Below are 18950 nucleotides of genomic sequence, written 5' to 3'. Positions count from 1 at the left end.
CCACTATGGTTTTCTTGGCGTTCGTAAAGCCATGAAAACCATGGCAATGGGCCCTATGAGTGACAGGGAATTCCTTCCCTGTCACTGATAGGAAGCCCTCCCCCCCACAACTCCCAATATACTCCCCAACCCCCCTCCATCCATGCTCCCCCTTTACAATCCCCCATTCCCCTACAAACACACACACGCACCATGCATACACACGCTCACTCACACAGGCATACACACATTCATACACACATGCATCCATTCATTCATGCACACATCTGCACCCCATTCACACTGACATGCACACACGAATTCACATATCCATACTTACACGCATTCTCACATATGCAGACACGCACACAAACAACACTAGACATACATTCTTATTCACGCACACACTCACACACAACACCCCCCCAGCCCTTTGGGAAACCTGACTTGCCTGATCCAGGGGGTCTTCCGGCAGGGGACAGGACAGGGTGCTGCTACCGCCAGGAGCGCCCGCCAGCAGAACACTGCCAGGCCGTATTATTTCTCATAATACAGCTGGTGGTGGTCTACTGGCGTAGCGCTGCTGGTGGTAGCAGAGCCACCTTAGCACCGTCTGCCAGCATGACCACAGTCCGATTTCTGCCCTTCTTGTGGGGGAAATCCGGCTGTGCTCAAATAATGGCGGACGGATGTTGCCGCGACGATGGCCTTTTGGCGTTCGGCGCCGCGGTGGTAGGCGGTTTTTACCACCAAAGACATAATGAGGGCCTTAGTGTCTGAGGAAAACAGCTTAAGGTTTTTCTACACAGAGACCTGAATTCTGAGCTCCCCAGTAATCTTTTTGGGAACTCCGCTCTTCCAGAGTTGCCAATACCACGGTTACCTGTAACTCAGGAGGACCTCAAATAGGATTATGAGCGGCACTGTATCAAGGAACCAGTTAATTTATATCAGATTATGTGATATTTCTTGCTTACTTAGAGGACGTTCACCCACAGATTTCAGTGGCAGCATCTCAATCTGTGAATTAAGCTAAATAGGTCATGGCTGTTCCTGCAGACCACATAATCCTGATAGGGTGTTAACAAAGGAATTAAGAAGCCACTATTTACAAGGGTCATAGTGCTGCAACATGGGCTGCATCCACACATCTAGATAACACCATTTAATAGCTAATTGCACTCCTTGTGATCACGTAAGGAACTTAAGTAAGATGGGATTTTCGACATATTCAAAGAATCTATAAAAACACACAAAAAATAATAAGTAGCCAAGGCAATAGAAGAAATTGGTGTAGGAGAGGTCAGTGGTTGGGATGTCACACAAGAGAGGTCCCACAACAGCCACCAACATTTAGTAAAGAGAAGATCTATTCTCTCAGAGAGATCTAACTTGACTGAGTACGATCCTGATATTGCATTCCCTTGGTCTATTGTGAACGTTACTGTCATGGACCCTGGCTTCGAGGGTGCCTTCCCTGCACAAATGACATAAGTGGTAGTGTTTTGTGAAAGAGCAGATCCTTCATGAGTGTTAATGAAATAAGTAATTGTGAACGGTGTCAGCAGAGTGGGCATGTGCTCTACCTGTCCTGCAAATGGAGGGCGGCTTCCTGACCAGGCCACCTGGGTTGGATTCAGCTGTCGTGAGATCTGTGTTAGGTTCTGTCCAGTAGAAGAAGGCGATTGAATATCGTTCACACCAGGCACATGCACCACAGGTGAGCTGCAAAAATAAAGAGATATGAGTTAGATATGAGCAGTCCACAAACTCTGGACCACAAAGTCAGTTTCTCTATCCAAATCCAGCTCTCCCTTGCTTCCCCCTTCCCATGGGTTCTAGAACACTTTTCAATCCCAGAACTACAATACTTACCTATTTAAAATGCATCTGTTCAAAACATACTTGTCTAAAGTGTATAATATCCCCAGCAGAAAGTTAATCCCATCTCTCGTGCCACCTATACTAGCTAGCTGTTTAATCTAAAGTACCAATTCCAAGTAATGCAATCTGCCATATGTATGGCCTACCTATTTTATGGCACCTGTAAGAAGGAAGTAGTGAAAATAAGGCATTATATAGGCTAAATCTGCTTAAATGGATATCATCGTATAATTTCTCAAGCAAAAGAATGATAAAATGACAGAGGATCGCCCCAATATAGTTTAAATGATTAATAAGCGTGCCTGTTATTATGAATGCAGTGCACATTACTCAGACAATACATCTGATAAAGCTGTAGTCCTTTAAGTGACGAAAATGTCATCTAAACAATACCAGCCTAAAAGCTCACATTCCAACTCATACCCATGGAGAAACTGTTAAGTGGGTGAGGCTTAGGGGTTTTGATGTAAGCTTAGTGGATCAGATGAATATTTGGGGCTTAGGTTAATTTTACGGATTAGGTTTATTTAAAGGATTAGTTTTCGAAAAAGTTACTTCTCATTTAGACTTCTGAGTGGTCTTGTCTCTGTTTCTCGTTCTGTTCATTATCTGTTTACATATAGCCCCAGTTAGCGCTGTTATATGTTCACCCCTTTCACTTTTAGTGTAGGCGACAACAAATATTCCCGTACAAGGAAAGTGAATCATTCTTGCAAACAAAGTGTGTTTATTAGTTGTACAAATAGTAGTCCTTATTATAAAGATGCTTAAAAATTAGTTTGCCATAAAGGATGAATTTAGCATCTTTTTATTATTTTTAATAAAATGATGTATCTCCTCCAAGGTATTGACAAATTGATGAGAAAACAAAACAAAAGCAAGTTATTTATTTGCAGACTGAGTTGGTGCTGCTGCACTGAAAGACACATTCTTTCTTTCCAAGCACCCCTAACAAGCAAACAAGGCTATTCATAATTGATACACTGAAACAAAACTCTTGTTTGAAGTGGGAGTGCATCAAGAGGCCGGAGCCTCAAGGGCTGCTCCTCCGCTAAGGCAGAGGAGCGTTTCCCCACTGGATTGTGGGGGAAAGGACAAATAAAATGATAATAACGCTACTTTATTATCATTTTATTTTTCCTGGGAGAAGGCGCAGGGTGGGCTGGGCTGGGCTGGGCTGGAGGGAGGGGGCTGGAGGAGGAGTATGTGCACACAAAGTGTGCATGTCTGTTTGGCCGGCCGTATTGGGCACAGCCGAGTGGAGAACATGTCCAGGCTCCCACTCCCAGTCTGGGCGGCGAAGCAGGCCGCTCAGACCAATTAGGACACTGCTGTTGCTGGTGACAGCTGCATCATGGTTGGCTGGGAGCCTGGAAATAGGAAGAGGACAAGGGCAGAGGGGAGATGAATGTGTCTCCCACACAGGTAAGCTTTTAAAAAAAAAAATGTCACCCCTTTCTTGGATTTCTTCTGTTTCAGGAAGAAGTCTCTGTATTTCTGAGGAGCTGCTTGCCATTTTCAGCCCCCTCCTCTTCCTGAGCAACAATACACAAAGCACATCTTACTGTAATCACCTGGCTACAATTTGGAAATCAATATAGGAGGGCTGGCGCCAAGCTGAGATCACAAAAATTCAAGCAAGTTTAGGTTAGGCACAGGGTGAATGGGAATCAAGAACTGGACACTGGGGTTAGTTCTTCACTATTGCGTTGAGGCTCTGAGGGATAGATGGTCCTTTCCAGAAGCCATATTGTCTGTCTCAGGCATATTAGGGTGACACACGGGATTCCCTTTGAAAAGTAGAGCTTGGCAGCATCAGAAGGAAATTGTCCAAAAGGCACAAAAACCTTCAAGGTGCTGGATTCTAACTGCAGGACAGTTCTTGCTTTTTGGATTTGGCTAAGACCAGAGCTGAAGCTGGCAGGACTGGAGCAGAGATAGAGCTGACAGGACTGGGGCTAGCAGGACAGGAGCAGAGCAGGAGATGGCAGGATTGGATCACAGCTGGAGCTGGCAGAATTGGACAGCTGGAGTTGGCAGGCCAGAAGCATAACAGGATCTGTTAGGACTGGAACACAGCTGGAGCTGACTTGCCAGGGGCAAAACTGGCCATACCGGGGCAGAGCTGGCAGGGCTGGTGCAGAAGTGAGGCTATCAGGACTGGAAAAGAGAAAAAAGGAAAGGAGCAGAGACAGATCTGGCAGGTTAGGAGCAGGTTTGTAAGGACTGGGACTGGCTGGACTACAGCAGGAGCAAAGACCCTAACAGGATCAACCTGGAGGAGTTGTGACGCACCGGTACACCAAGCACTGGACATTCCTGTACGGGCAGAACAGTATCCACTTGACGTGGTTACCATTTTAAGATTATCCCCCTTCCTAACTAGAAGAGGTTGGCCTCAGAATGCAAACCACATCACAAGAACAAATTGGTTATACTGAAATGGTGTGTATATTTGGTGACCACTTTGGATCGGAGTTTGTGCTAAGTGCTCATATCAGAAACACAATTCACTAAAGGGGAGTTTAACTGAAGATTCTGAATTACAGCTTGCTGACTTGGATTGACAACAAGAGGCCTAGAGCAATGGAAAAGAAGGGGGTGATTTGCACCTCTGTTTACTAGTGTACACAGCTGCTACCTGTCAAGTACATCATCTGTGTGTCAGAAGCTTGTAATGTTGCTTCCTTTACGGTGGCCAGGTTCTCTGTGTCACTGTGTCCATAAGAGGGAAAGGGAAAACTTTGGGCTTCTGGACAGAGACATCTTCAATATGTATGAAAGCCTGCCAAACAATTATCAATATGTGTGTATGTAGGTGGGTTTGAGTGTATGATGTGTGATGAAAGCTTGCACTGTACCTACCTTTGATGCACTTTTGTTATGTGAGCACAGCTGTCTGTGCTGTGTATGGGGGAAACGTGCATTTTTTTTGTTGCTTGCGGTGTATACGTTCTGTACCTGGGGGTGAAGTTATTTACATCAGTGTGTTCCCTTTGAGAAGTTTTTTAAACCTCTCCGATGAAGGCCAACACATCAGAAACTTTATACAAGCTGTCATGTTGCCAGGTGGGGCCACTTATGTTGCACAGTGTCAAAATGGTAAGGTGCAACTGAGCAATGAGTGAGGAGTCCGAGTACATAAATCATGCAAACCCATCAAATTTTAGTTTCAAGACTTTTCCAGCCAGATAAGCTGTTGAAAACTTGAGGACTTTGAGGTGAAGCAGTGAATCTGTGGGTGTAAAATAGTATCTGTCTGAACCATTGTTACCAAAAGCATGACTTTTACTTTCCAAGGACCATATTATATTTGCAAAGTCTTATTCTTTGAAATATTTTTCAGCTTTATTCTTTGAAAATTACTCAAAAATATGAATGACAGCTGTATGGTGGCATAAGATAAGCTTAAAGAGATCTAGTCATCCACAAATGTGCTGAAGAAATGGTATGTACTTGTATTTTAGGTTCTGCATTGTAGTGGTTCTTTTTGAACTATTAAATGTTAAAACATTTTTAGCTTGTGTGGTAGGGCCTCACAATACTTCAAATATGTACTTGCTTAAAAATAAGTTGCAAAAAACAGCAATTATTCCAAAGTTAAGCCTCTCACAAAACAGTACAGCACCTTTACGTAAATTGTTGCTTAATCCAATTTCCATAAAAGGAGACATGATATGCTTAGCATAGAAGAGTTAAAAAATTCACCTTGTGCTGTTACGAGATCTAGAAACTTCCAATCTTGTGACACTTTTGCATTGGAAGTTGCCTCTCACAGTTTGCTCCTTTTCATGGGAAAGTACATTTTAAAGAAACTAAACATCCCGGGAGAGGCAGATGGTTCAATGAACATCACAAGAGTGCAGAACCAGGAACACAAATAAGTAACCATTTTTCTACAACGTAGGATCTTCATTGATCATATAAATGTAAGACTAGAGAAGCAAGGAAAGTGTCCATATTGTCTGTTTTCAGGGGTCATGATGTCAGATTCGGATGGAACAAACACCTCTGCAACCTGGTCAACAGGTTCAGTTTGCATGGCAGTCACTTGTGTGGCTTTATACATCATCTATACAAGGTCCAGAAACCAGCAATGCCTTGTGGGTGGAAAAAAAATCAGTGAAGCCTGGAAAGCTGGTAACTTGAACAGTACTGATGAAGTTAGAGACATGGGAGAAAAGTGCGCAAAATGTTCCTTGACCAGAAGATTTTAAGGGCATTGCCCAGTGAGTCGGTTTCCTATTTAATGGAGGTGGAATTTGAGCATTTGGACTTTGGTACTGATGCAAAGCGGTCTACATCTCATAAGCCCCATTCTGAGACGATGTGGAGAAGCTCCTGTGCGTTCAAGCAATGCATTATGATGGTGCTGTCAGTTTGCACTACAAGGCCCTTCAAAGTAAAGTATGCTATAACATTTTTCAGTACTAGCTGAACCTGCTCAGAGCTCCAGAAGGTTGATGTAATTGCGAGCCTTCCTTTGAAGATCATATGCCTTGGACAGAGAGACTGAGTAGATGGGCTCCCCAGTCTAACAGAGAGGCATCTATTACCAGTGTCTAAGAAGGCGGACTCTAAAATGGACTTACACGCACAAGACTGCTCCTTTTGCACCACTCTGCAGTTTCTTGTCCCCACTGTCATTTTTCGTTGACCACTGACCTTCTAAGCACTGTTGAAGAGGTCTCCTATGTAATTTGTCTTTAGAGCAATAGCTATAGTGGAGGCCACTGATGCCAGAACCAATGAAAACTGTCAAGCTAATGTATTCAAGGCTTTCAATTCTCTAAAGTGGATAATACTCTGTCCTCGAAAGAAAATACTTTTCCTTGTTCTGTGTCCAGACCCCTCCTAGGTATGTCCATATATGAACTGCTGACATGACTGACTTCTGAAAACATTTTTTAGAGCCAGTTGAAGAAGGACACAATGCTGAGAAGATTGTAAGATTACTCAGTGAATAAGTTACTTACCTTTGGTAACACCTTATCTGGTAGAGACATAAACTAACCGCAGATTCCTTACCATAGAATTCTCCCTAGGTGCCAGACTGGATCCGGAAAAACCTTTCAGCAGTACCTCTGTACGCCTCTGCAACTCCATATCAACATCGTCCACTGGATATGACGTCGACGGAGTTCAAATAATCCCTCCTCCGATGCACTGATGTCAGTTTCTTGTGTGATCAGAACCTGCGCAATAACAAGGAGCCTCCATAGAAACCGGCAATAGAACAGTGTGCTAAAAAGAGAAAAACTATGTAATTTGGAATGAGCACCACTGAATGGAAATGCTTGGTAGGATGAGACCAAGCAAGGGATATTGAGGTAAATGCAGTAGTTCGTTGAACAGGGAGGATGGGTGGGTCAGTAAGGAATCTGCAGCTGGTCTATGTCTATTCCAGATAAGGTATTACCCAAGGTAAGTAACTTATTCATCTGATAGAGACAACTAGCCGCAGATTCCTAACAAACACATTCCACCCAAGTTTGACAAAGTAACCGGTTCAACTGAAGGTGGAGTAGACCGGCATACTAGAGACAAAGGTGAGAAAGAACATTTGTTCCACAAGAAGAATAGCGAAGACCATAAAACAGTGCAAGAGGACATGGAATTTCATAGGGAGCAGAGCACATGGCAATGAAAAATGGACCCTATGAAGCCAAAATTAAGAGGAAAATAAACAGGCACAGCTCTAAGGGAGGAGCTGTACCGGTAAAAAGGGCCAAGGATAAAGTTTTGATAAATTATTCATTCATAGAATATGTAGAGATCCCACGCTCCATTTTTGCAGTTTTATATAGCACTAACTCGATCCGAAGGTATTGAAGCGCTTTACACGAGAACCGGTTATATTACACAAGGACACATACATTTTTGGTAGGTACGGGGAGCATAAGTGATTTTGCCAAAATCACAGGATGTCAAGGTGATGCCAAGACTCGAACCTGGTACCTCAGCGCCACAGTCAGCAGCTCTTGCCATTACGCCAATCCTCTCCTTCATGTGTAAGACCACCTCAAAAATCACTGAGACAACTGGGAGAGGACACCCAAGAAGGGAGGACCACAGAGAGGAACTAAAGAAGAGGAGCGATGCCTGCAAGCTGCCTCACCAGGATGCATAGGGAAAACCATCAACAAATAGAAAAGTTAATGCTGGCAGAAAAAAATAAGACAAAAACAGATGGCACTTCTCCAAGAACACCAACGGAGGAGCTGCCAAGAAGTGTAACACAATCTAAATGGATATAAAAAGATACAAGGCACACCATGTGCACGACAGATGATTCAGAAACTAAGAGGTCGTAATAGAGACATGCCGAAATTCTGAATGCACACAGAGATGGGACCATAAGGCGTCTGTACAATTGTTTCACAGCGATAAAGTCCAGGAAAATACGGACATAGATACCCATTTTAAAAACACAGATCTAGAACCCAATATATATATATGTAGACATACATATATAGATACAGGAAAATGGAAAGAATGGACTAACAACATGTTGATACAAGTGAGGGGACTTGAACCCTGGAAATAGAGGGGCTCATGGGTCCATAACCACATGACCGTACATCTGAGCGATAGCCCCTGTAAAAGAGAAAGAAAGGGGCTAAACAAACAGCAATCCCGTAACTAGCGAACTCTAGGAAGGAAAAAGCTTGTGAAGAAGGAAAAGGAATGCTAACGGAGAAAATCCCGAAAGAAGTTGGCAGACAGTTTGCCTATGGGAACTATAGAAACCTTGAGGAATAGGAAACAAGGTCGACACCAGAAAAGTAGGTCAAAGCAAATGTATATACAAAGACTACCACTCTGAGCAAAAGAACAAAACATGGTGAAAGAGAAAAAAAATGGCTACCAAAAGGAGAAGACATAACTACCATTGTGTATCCGACAGAGAAGGATTAAGTAAGTGCTAGGACAGGATTAGCAAATGCTAGGACAGGATTAAGCAAGTGCTAGGGTAGAATTAAGCAAGTGCTTGGATAGGAATCTGACGCATCAAATGCTGGAACCTAGTGGAGAAAACGAAAGGAAAGGGAAGGGACATAAACAACCTGAGAGGCAGGATCTGCAGTCTTCAATAAAGAGGAGAACCCATACCCAGATTGAAATGAACCTTCTAACCTTTGCAGAACAGGGTAGAGTGAAAAAAGGAGTAAGCACGCTGACCTTGTTGTACGACTGGAGCAGCAAGGTAAGAAAATACCTTTAGAATACAAACACACACACACACACACACACACTATGGGAAATGTCACTTACCCAGTGTACATCTGCTCGTGGCATGTAGTGCTGCAGATTCACATGCTGTGCATATATCGCCATCTAGTGTTGGGCTTGGAGTGTTACAAGTTGTTTTTCTTCTAATAAGCTTTTTTCAAATCACAAGATAGAGTGACTCCTCCTCTCGGTGATAGTGCGCATGGGCATCGACTCCTTTGTTAGATTGTTTTCTTTCTGCCGTCGGGTTCAGACGTGTTCCTCTCGCTCCGGTACTTTTGGTTTGGTAGTATCTGAACTTCTCTTTCCTTTTCCTTAACGTCGGTATCATTTTCAAACGCGTTTTTGACTACACTCGATCCGATTGTAGCGTCGGGATCGATTAAATGTCCTTTCGGGCGCCCGTGCGCCCTTCTCGGGCCTTTTCAGGCTTACTGCGTCATAGGCTCATGGATCGGACTCCTGTCCTCTGTGCCATGCCAAGATCCACTCCCTGCGGTGCAGTACGTGAGTACACCAGCCTCTTCCCATCCTCTCCTCTCCTCCTCTCGGTTACAGAGCGCATGGGCATCGACTCCATTGTTAGATTGTTTTCCCGCAAAGGGTGAAGGAAGGAGTGATAAAGTATAAGAACATAAAGAGATGTTCATGCAAATGTAACTGTATATGCATATGTACAAATGTTAAACTTGAACGACTACATGCTTCCGGAGAGGAGGGAGGGTGCATGAGATTCTGCAACACTACATGCCGATATACACTGGGTAAGTGGCATTTTCCGTTCGATGGCATGTGTAGCAGTAGATACACATGCTATGCATAGACTACAAAGCAGTTACTCCTCCCAAAAAATAGCGGTGCCTAGCCTGTAGGAGTTGAAGTTGTTTGAAATAGTGTTCTTAAGACAGCCTGGCCTACAGTAGCCTGTTGCTGTGAGAAAACATGAACAAATAGTGTTTTCTAAATGTATGAGGAGTTGACCATGTGGCCGCTTTACATATATATTTATGACTAAGTATGTTTCCTAAAAATGCCATTGATGCACCTTTCTTTCTTGTAGAATGTGCTCTAGGAATGATTAAAAGTTGTCTCTTGGCTTTGATGTAGCAAGTTTGTATGCATCTAACAATCCATCTTGCTAAGCCTTGTTTAGATATAGGTTTATCTTTATGTGGTTGTTGAAAGGCAACAAAAAGTTGTTTTATTTTCCTAAAATCTTTAGTTCTGTCTATGTAGTACATAAGAGCTCTTTTGAGATCTAGAGTATGAAGAGCTCTTTCTGCCACAGAGTCTGGCTGAGGAAAGAAGACTGGCAATTCCACTGTTTGGTTGATATGAAAAGGAGATACTACTTTTGGTAGAAATTTTGGATTTGTCCTAAGAACAACTTTATGTACTTGGAAGAAAGGTTCCTCAAGAGTGAACGCTTGTATTTCACTAACTGTTCGTTAAGAAGTAATAGCTACAAGGAAGGCAACTTTCCATGTTAAAAATTGAATTTGACAAGAATGCATGGGTTCAAAAGGTGGGCCCATGAGTCTGGTAAGTACGATATTTAAATTCCAGGAAGGAACAGGTGGTGTTCTAGGTGGAATAATACAATTTAATCCCTCCATGAAGGCTTTAATCACAGGAACTCTGAAGTGAGACGTGTGTTAAATATTTTGTAAATACACAGATATTGCAGTAAGGTGGATTTTGATGGATGAGGAAGCTAAATTTGAATTTTGCAAATGAAGTAAGTAGTATACAATATCTTGTATAGATGCTGTAAGTGGATCAGTGTTTTTGGATTGACAGTAGTAGACAAATCTTTTCCATTTGTTAGCATAACATTGTCTAGTAGTAGGTTTACGTGCCTGCTTAATCACTTCCATACATTCTGATGGAAGTTTTAGGTAACCAAATTCTATGACTTCAGGAGCCAAATCGCTAAATTGAGAGCATTGGGATTTGGGTGCCTGATTTGACATTTGTTCTGTGTTAACACATCTGGTCTGTTTGGGAGTTTGAAGTACTTTGGAGTGAATCTCCCATTCGTGAGTTTGTTGGTGATTCCTGCTTAGGAGATCCGCTAACTTATTGTGTATTCCTGGAATGATTTGCTAATAGATGAATGTGATTGTGAATTGCCCATTTTCATATTGTGTGGGCTAGCAGAGACAGTTAAGATGAATGTGTCCCACCCTGTTTTTTGAGGTAATACATGGTGGTCATGTTGTCTGTTTTTATAAGAACAGTCTTCTGTTTGAGAAGGGGTTGAAACGCTTTTAGGGCAAGAAACACAGCCAATAACTCTAGGTGGTTTATGTAAAATTGTTTCTGTTTGGGATCCCATTCCCCTTGAATGGTATGATTGTTGAGATGAGCTCCCCAACCTATCATTGATGCGTCTGTTGTTATTATGGTCTGAGGCACAGGGTCTTGAAATGACCGCCCCTTCATTAGATTGCTGAGATTCCACCACTGAAGGGACGTGTGCATTTGGTGGTCCATCAACACTAGATCTTGAAGTTGACCATGTGCCTGAGACCATTGTTGTGAGAGGCACTGTTGTAAAGGCCTCATGTTTAGCCTTGCATGTGGAACTATGGCTATGCAAGATGCCATCATCCCTAGAATTTTCATGATAAATCTTACAGTGTATTGTTGATTTGGTTGTATATGTGGGTTGAGATTCTGGAAAGCCTGTATCCTTTGTGTATTTGGATATGCTAGAGCTTTTTGAGTATTTAGAATAGCACCTAGGTAAAGGTGTACCTGTGCTAGTTGAAGGTGTGATTTCTGATAACTTAAAGTGAACCCTAGTGTATGCAGGATTTCTATTACATACTGAGTGTGTTGTTGGCATTGTGTAAAATTGCTTGATTAATCGTCTAGATATGGAAAGACGTGAATGTGTTGTCTTCTTAAGTAGGCTGCTACTACTGCCAGACATTTTGTGAACACTCTTGGAGCTGTAGTTATGCCGAACTGCAAAACTTTGAACTGGTAATGTTTCCTGCTATTGCAAACCTGAGGTATTTTCTGTGAGCTGGATGGATGGGTATATGGAAATACACATCTTTGATGTCTAAAGCAGTCATGTAATCTTGTTTTTGTAGTAGTGGAATGACATCCTGCAGAGTTACCATGTGAAAATGTTCTGACAGGATGTATAGCTTGAGAGGCCTGAGGTCTAGGATAAGTCTTAGAGTGCCATATTTTTTGGGAATGATGAAGTATAGTGAGTATACTCCTGTTCCCTGTTGAGAATGTGGGACCAATTCTATTGCTTGTTTTATTAGTAGGGACTGTACCTCCTGTTGTAACAGAACATTGTGTTCTGGGGACAATTTGTAGTAATGTGGTGGAATGTTTGAAGGGGTTGAGATTAATTCTAGGCAATAGCCATTGCGGATAAATGATAACACCCAATTGTCTGTGGTGATATTTTGCCAATGAGAGTGAAATTGCTGTAGTCTTCCCCCACTGGAGATGTGTGTGGCGGAGAGGTGTGAAAGAAGTCACTGTTTGAATGGTGTAGTGGCTTGTTTTGAGGCTTGGAACTTGCCTCTGTTTCTGAAATATTGTCCTCTATAGGACCCTCTAAACCCCCCTCTTTGATACTGTGTTTGTTTGGGAGGTAGAAGCTTCAGAGGATTGTGGTTTAAATCCTCCTCTAAACTGTGGCCTGCGAAAGGAGCCTCTGTATGGTGTGGTATATCGTGCTCCCATTGCCTTTGCAGTATCTGAGTCCTTTCTTAGTTTCTCTATGGTGGTATCCACTTCAGGCCCAAATAAGTGTTTTTTTAATTAAAAGGCATGTTAAGTTCTGCCTGTTGCATTTCTGGTTTAAAACCAGAAGAGCGTATCCATGCATGCCTTCTTATCGTAATGGCAGTATTTACACTCCTTGCGGCTGTATCAGCAGCATCAAGGGCAGACCTTATCTGGTTGTTACTTATGGCCTGTCCCTCTTCTCCAACCTGTTGTGCTCTCTTTTGATGTTCTTTTGGGAAGTGCTGTATGAAATCTTGCATCTCATCCCAGTGGGATCTATCATATCCAGCAAGAAGTGCTTGCAAATTAGCAATTTGTCATTGGTTAGCCGCTTGTGTGGCTACTCTCTTGCCAGCAGCATCAAACTTTCTAGTCTCCTTATAAGGTGGAGGAGCATCTCCTGATGATTGGCTGTTAGCTCTTTTCCTAGCCGCGCTCACCACTACTGAGTCTGGAGGAACTTGATGTGTGATGTAGTCTGGGTCTCTAGGAGCAGGTTTGTATTTTTTGTCAAGCCTAGGAGTAATTACTCTAGCTTTAACAGGCTCACTAAAAATTTGGTTGGCATGTTTAACCATTCCAGGCAACATTGGAAGACACTGGTATATAGAGTGAGTGGAAGACAGAGTGTTGAATAAGAAGTCCTCCTCTAGGGGTTCAGCGTGCATAAGCACCCCATGGTAAGTAGCTGTCCTAGAAACTACGTGAGTGTAGGCAGCAGTGTCCTCTGGTGGAGGAGGCTTGGAGGGGTAAAGGTCAGGATCATTTTCTGGTATAGGATCAGGGTCATACAGATCCCAAGAATCCACTGTATCTCCATGCGAGTATTGTGAGTGTGTTGGAGAAGGCAATGGTGGTGGACTATTGTGTGGAGGTGAAAAAAGAAAGCTGTGGAGAATGAGGAGAAGTAGGGAGAGGTGCTGGTTTCTCCTTTTGTTTTTGAACCTTTGCTGGTGGCTCAAAATAGCCTCTTGAAAGGCCAGCTTTCTTTTAGTTTTTAAAGGAGGTGCAGTCAGAATTCTGCCAGTCTCTTTATGTATATGGATTCTAGATTGTCTTTCATCCATTATCTCCAATATTGGCTGAATCTCAGTGTCCTTATAAGAAGGCTTGTAAGATTCTTGCATCGGCCTTGAAATTTGTTTAAGTTTACTCGAAAGTCCTTGTTCCTCTGTATATGAGGAGTTTTTTGGTTCTGAAGTCTGAATCGTTTTGGTCCCGAAAATGAAGTCGGCTGTTTCAGCTCCGAAGCAGGACGTTGAATCTTCAACTTCGAGGAGTGAGGAAGCTTACCAAAGTCTGAGGTGGAACTTTTAACCGACTTAATCGACTCCGAAGTGGACGGAGTGGCCTTTTTCGGCGCCGAACCCAAAGGTCAGTCGCCTACAGTCTTTTTTCGGCCCGAATATTGGCCTTCCAGCAGTGGTGTACCCAAGGCCTTCGGTATTTTTTTATGTATGGGCGTAGGAGCAGACGTACTCACATGCTGGCCAGCAGTGATGGGTCTATCTTCTTCCGATTCCTGCTCGGAGTCGGTATCTGGGATGGAGACTGCTGTCTGCGCCTGTTCTTCTTCCATGACGTCGAGATGTTCTATACTTTTGGATGCCATTTCTAATCTTTGGGCTCTGTGATCTCTCAAGGTCTTCTTGGATCGAAACGATCGACAGGCTTGGCAATTCTTTTCTCGGTGGTCCGGAGAAAGGCAAAAATTACAAAACAGATGTTTCTCTGTATATGGGAACTTCACGTGGCAGCGAGGGCAGAATCGAAATGAAGTCTGATCCATCAGGCTTCCACGCGGTAGGCCCGAACAGGCCTGAGTCGGGCTCATGCGCCCAGAAGGGCGAAATCTATATTCCGACGGTACTATCAGTTTGAGTCTAGATGGAACGCGATCGAAACAATACAGACGATTAAATAGGTTTTCTAAGGTTTTCCCATTCAAAATCTCAGAGCGAGAGGAAACATGTCAGAACCCGACAGCGGAAAGAAAACAATCTAACAATTGAATCGATGCCCATGCACACTGTAACCGAGAGGAGGAGTCACTCGATCCTGTGACTCCGAAAAGACTTCTTAGAAGAAAAACAACTTGAAACACTCTGAGACCAACACTAGATGTCGGAAGAGCTATGCATAGCATGTGTATCTGCAGCAACACATGCAATCGAACATATATATACATATACACATGGAAAGGGAGGTACATATACGATCAGAATGTAAGACTACTATGTGCATGAAAAGGACAAATACTGTGGCATATAATTAAACAAAAACCATGTGGGCCAATGCATAGATTTAGAATATAACAGTCCATGAGAAAATCAGAAATGAAAGAGGTGCACCAAAAGTGTGACATAGCGTACTCTTTGCATAGTAGAAAAACAGATGTTGATACCCAAAGGGAAAGGAGAGGACGAGAAACAGAGGGCTACCATAAAGATTGGAAAAGATCTAATGTACCAGTTGAGTCCTTATTCATGCAAGGAACTCTAGAGTAACTACTCCCAAAAGAAGTACCGAACAAGGTGCCCATAGGGAAAAGCTGACACAAAAAGACGGCTAAAAGCCTACAACAATCGCTCTCAAGAGCAGGGAAGTGAAAACGACTGTCACACAAAGAAGAACCTCGATGACAGCAAATCTCTTAGGCATAACGCCCATAAGCAGAGACAACAGGAAACGCTCTGTAAGAGGAATGAGCCTAAAAAATGGTCATTGGGAATAACAGAATATGTCCACGACCAGTGGAAAATGACCATACACTTGCTGAGGCAGGACACTAACTAGGGCACCAGGTTGTTGGAATACAATAAGAAGAAGCACCTGCGAGGAGTAGGAACACCACACCGGGTGTCCCACTGTAAGCAAGAAGTACATCACTCATAAGGGAGGTAGAGAAACGCAACAGGGGAATAACAAATGCCCCTGAACAAAGGAAGGAAACCAATACCGAGGAGTACCTGCACCACCAGGAGGCTTAAGATTGAATGCCATCATGAGTGTCTCTAAAGTGGCGTGAAGCCGAGTCCGCATGCGCACCAAAAAAGGAGCTGCCATCAAAAGGCATTTCAGGTAAAGATGCCTGCACAGCTTCCAAAACATTGGAGGAACGGAACCATGCCCGCACATGCAGAGCCACAGAAGAGGCAATAGTCCTTCCAACAGAATCGGTGGTATCCCTACCACATTTGATAGTAAGCTTGGCAGCTTGCTGACCACCCTGTACTAATGGAACCAGAACATTCCTAGCCTCCTCTGGGAGAGAAAGCAAAATGTGCTCTACTGAGACCCACAAGACGTGGGAGAAGCGAGCAAGGACACAGGAAGTGTTGACTGAATGCAAGGCAGAGCTACATGAGGCAAACACCACAAAGCTTTGAGTAGTGGGATGCCAACAGAGGTAAGATGGATCCTCTGTGGTTGGTCTTTGTCTATGTGAAATAGAGCGCTCCACAAGGGGGCCAGATACTGGATACTGGCAGGGCCCAACCCCCCAAGAGGATATCATAAAGAGCCTCACAATAAGGAAGAACCAGCTCCACAGAAGACTGGTCAGGATGTAAGACATCAAGTAAAGGGTCCGTAGACAACTGAACAGTAGGAAGGTCCAAGGGCAACACTTCTGAAACACGCGTTAACATGTCTGCGAGAGCAGAACTTCCCTCTGAAGCCAACCCAGGGGATGACAGGAGACTGGAGGCCGGGGAGGAGTCCAGGGCACTAGTGACGCCCAAGACAAAGAACCAATCTGACTGGGGAAGCGGAATGGTGTCCGAAATGGGAGACTGGCAAGCCAAACCGGGCCCCATCGATTAAAGAAGTGGCAGGTGTCCCTCGGAAGATGTAGGGTAAACATCAGATAGTGGACTCCATCGGCGCTGCTCTGGGCGTCGGGGTCAACCGGCGGCGACAGGGTGAGACCTTGACATCGGAAGGGAAGTCAATCGACTCCAGAGAGACGACAATCGGGGTGTTGAGTGAAGTCGAGGGTACCACCACCACTGGAGAACTCAACGCCGATAATGGAGTTGGTACAGAAGAAACAGGTGCAGAAGCTGGAAGCTACGGGAGGCTGTGCACCGGGGCTGAACGGACTCTGGAGGCTGAGTCAGGGGTCCCAATGGGCACTGAGGACTAAGCCGTCAGTGAAGATCTCATTAGGGCCCTCTCCACCTCCTTAGGGCCCAAAGGCGCTCCAGGGGGATGGTTGGCCCCAAAAATGGCATGCAGGAATGAGTAATAGTCCCTCATTTGGGGCAGAGTCGCCGCGGCTCCAGGAAAAAACGGGAGACATGGGGCGAATTCCTAGAGCAAAAGGAACCACGGCACATCCAAATATTCAAAACAGTGTCCTTTATTCTTCAATTCAGTTTATCCGGTGTGACATCAGCCAGAATGTTCAAAGTGAAGACAGCCGACACGTGTTTCATCGTATCAACGACTTTCTCAAGGCTGTGGAACAATGTTCAAACACAATGATAAACTAGCTAGTAGATCCAATAGTCTAATGTGAGGTATTAACTAGCACCACAAAGGTAATAAACCAGATTATTTATTTGTGTCGATTACTGGAGAATTCTTCGTGCATTTACTAATATTCACCACAGTGTACGGTGAATAAAAAATAGAATAGTTAGTGCTCCCTATAGTGATAGATATATTGAGTAGAAGACAATAGAACAAAGAAGTACCCGAATGTTTGAAAGTACATTTTCCATCAGAAAAGTGCACAACTAATGTTAACGTGGCCCCATTGAGAGTAGTGCAAGAGAGATCAGAAATTACCTATAAGGACATACCTTGCTGATATAGTATGTGGACACAAAGTGTGCCAGTTAGGTCCGTAATATAACATTCAGCGAGAAGAGTCCTTTTATGTATGAAGGTATCCCATGTTGGGTTCAAAGGTGCACTCTAGTATTATGTCAGTAGTTGCACCAGGACCATAGTAAGTCTATAAGTAAGAGAAAAAAAGAGAAGTAAAGGGGGATCATAGTCAGGGAGAGTTATCACAGCACTAGACAGGTGTGTGGAGTAAATGAAAAGAGTAGAGAACAGGCGTTATTGTATACGCAGAATCTTAATTATAAAATGGAAAGTCCTCGAAACGCCAATTACAGAGTTCCAAAATCACAGGGACCCGTGGCTAACCAAATAGCTTCCTAAATGAGGAAGTCCAGAATGAATTCTACTGGGTACCAACTGCGCCGCGCCAAATTCGTCCGGCATGTGTTGTATTTAAAGTACATGGTTACGTACTATCGTGCAGTATAGATAAACCGCACACGTACCCAGACCGTGTACGTCCGGCATACGTTGTATTTAAAGTACACGGTTACGCGCTATCGCGCTGTCCAGATAAACCGCACACGTACCCAGACCGCAAAGGAAATAAATATATCATATGTTCATGCAGGATGCCGTATAGAAATATATTAAGTGCCAAGTGTGCCGCAACCCGTAAGTCCGGCATGAGTTGTACTTTCGCATGGGGTGATAGGGGTAAAAAATAAAGCGTACATTGAAGTTCGTCTGAATTATAAAGTAATGAGGACAGATTGCTTCAAATAGATAAATACGGGACAAACTCTTACCCGTACAGCGGTCCGTATAGGCGTGGTTTCACAGCATGTGTGTTCTACGCTAGTGCTGCTCAAGCGAGCCATTTATAGTTGCCTAGTGTGGTAAAAATAGACGAAGGACAATATTGTGGGCTCCATTTTTTGGTGGCTGCCATCTTGTAGTGGGGAAGCGTAAATTGGAATACATCCAAAATTGTTCAAATATGCATTCCTCAGCAAAATGCGTCAGATATAGTAACAAAGTGATAGGAGAGACCCAAAGTGTAACACCGTTTGTGACCTCTTATGTCCGATAATTCTGAGAAGATTAGTGGTAATATAATGTTACCAGCATGTTTTAGTAGACAAATAAGGTTAGAGTTCATTAGAAAGGCACTGGAATGTCCATTATTTTCATAAACCGATAAATATTGCAAATATACGTCTCATTGATTACTTGAACTAAGTATGTACAAACATAATATAATAATATATTAGATATGAAGTTAGCCCATAACCAAC

General features: G+C 43.5%; 1 protein-coding gene across 4 annotated transcripts in view; it reads right to left on the bottom strand.

The window, feature by feature from the left end:
• Positions 1–18950, bottom strand: part of ARNT2 (aryl hydrocarbon receptor nuclear translocator 2) — a 684205-nt gene that overhangs the window by 48860 nt on the left and 616395 nt on the right. For all 4 annotated transcript variants that reach the window (XM_069222996.1, XM_069222993.1, XM_069222994.1 and 1 more), the window contains one exon: positions 1566–1704. In XM_069222996.1, the coding sequence (XP_069079097.1) occupies positions 1566–1704 (139 nt within the window). The remainder of the gene's footprint in view (positions 1–1565; positions 1705–18950) is intronic.

Source organism: Pleurodeles waltl, chromosome 3_1 (assembly GCF_031143425.1).
Source record: "Pleurodeles waltl isolate 20211129_DDA chromosome 3_1, aPleWal1.hap1.20221129, whole genome shotgun sequence".
NCBI lineage: Eukaryota > Metazoa > Chordata > Amphibia > Caudata > Salamandridae > Pleurodeles > Pleurodeles waltl.
This window is presented reverse-complemented; position numbering and strand designations above follow the sequence as displayed.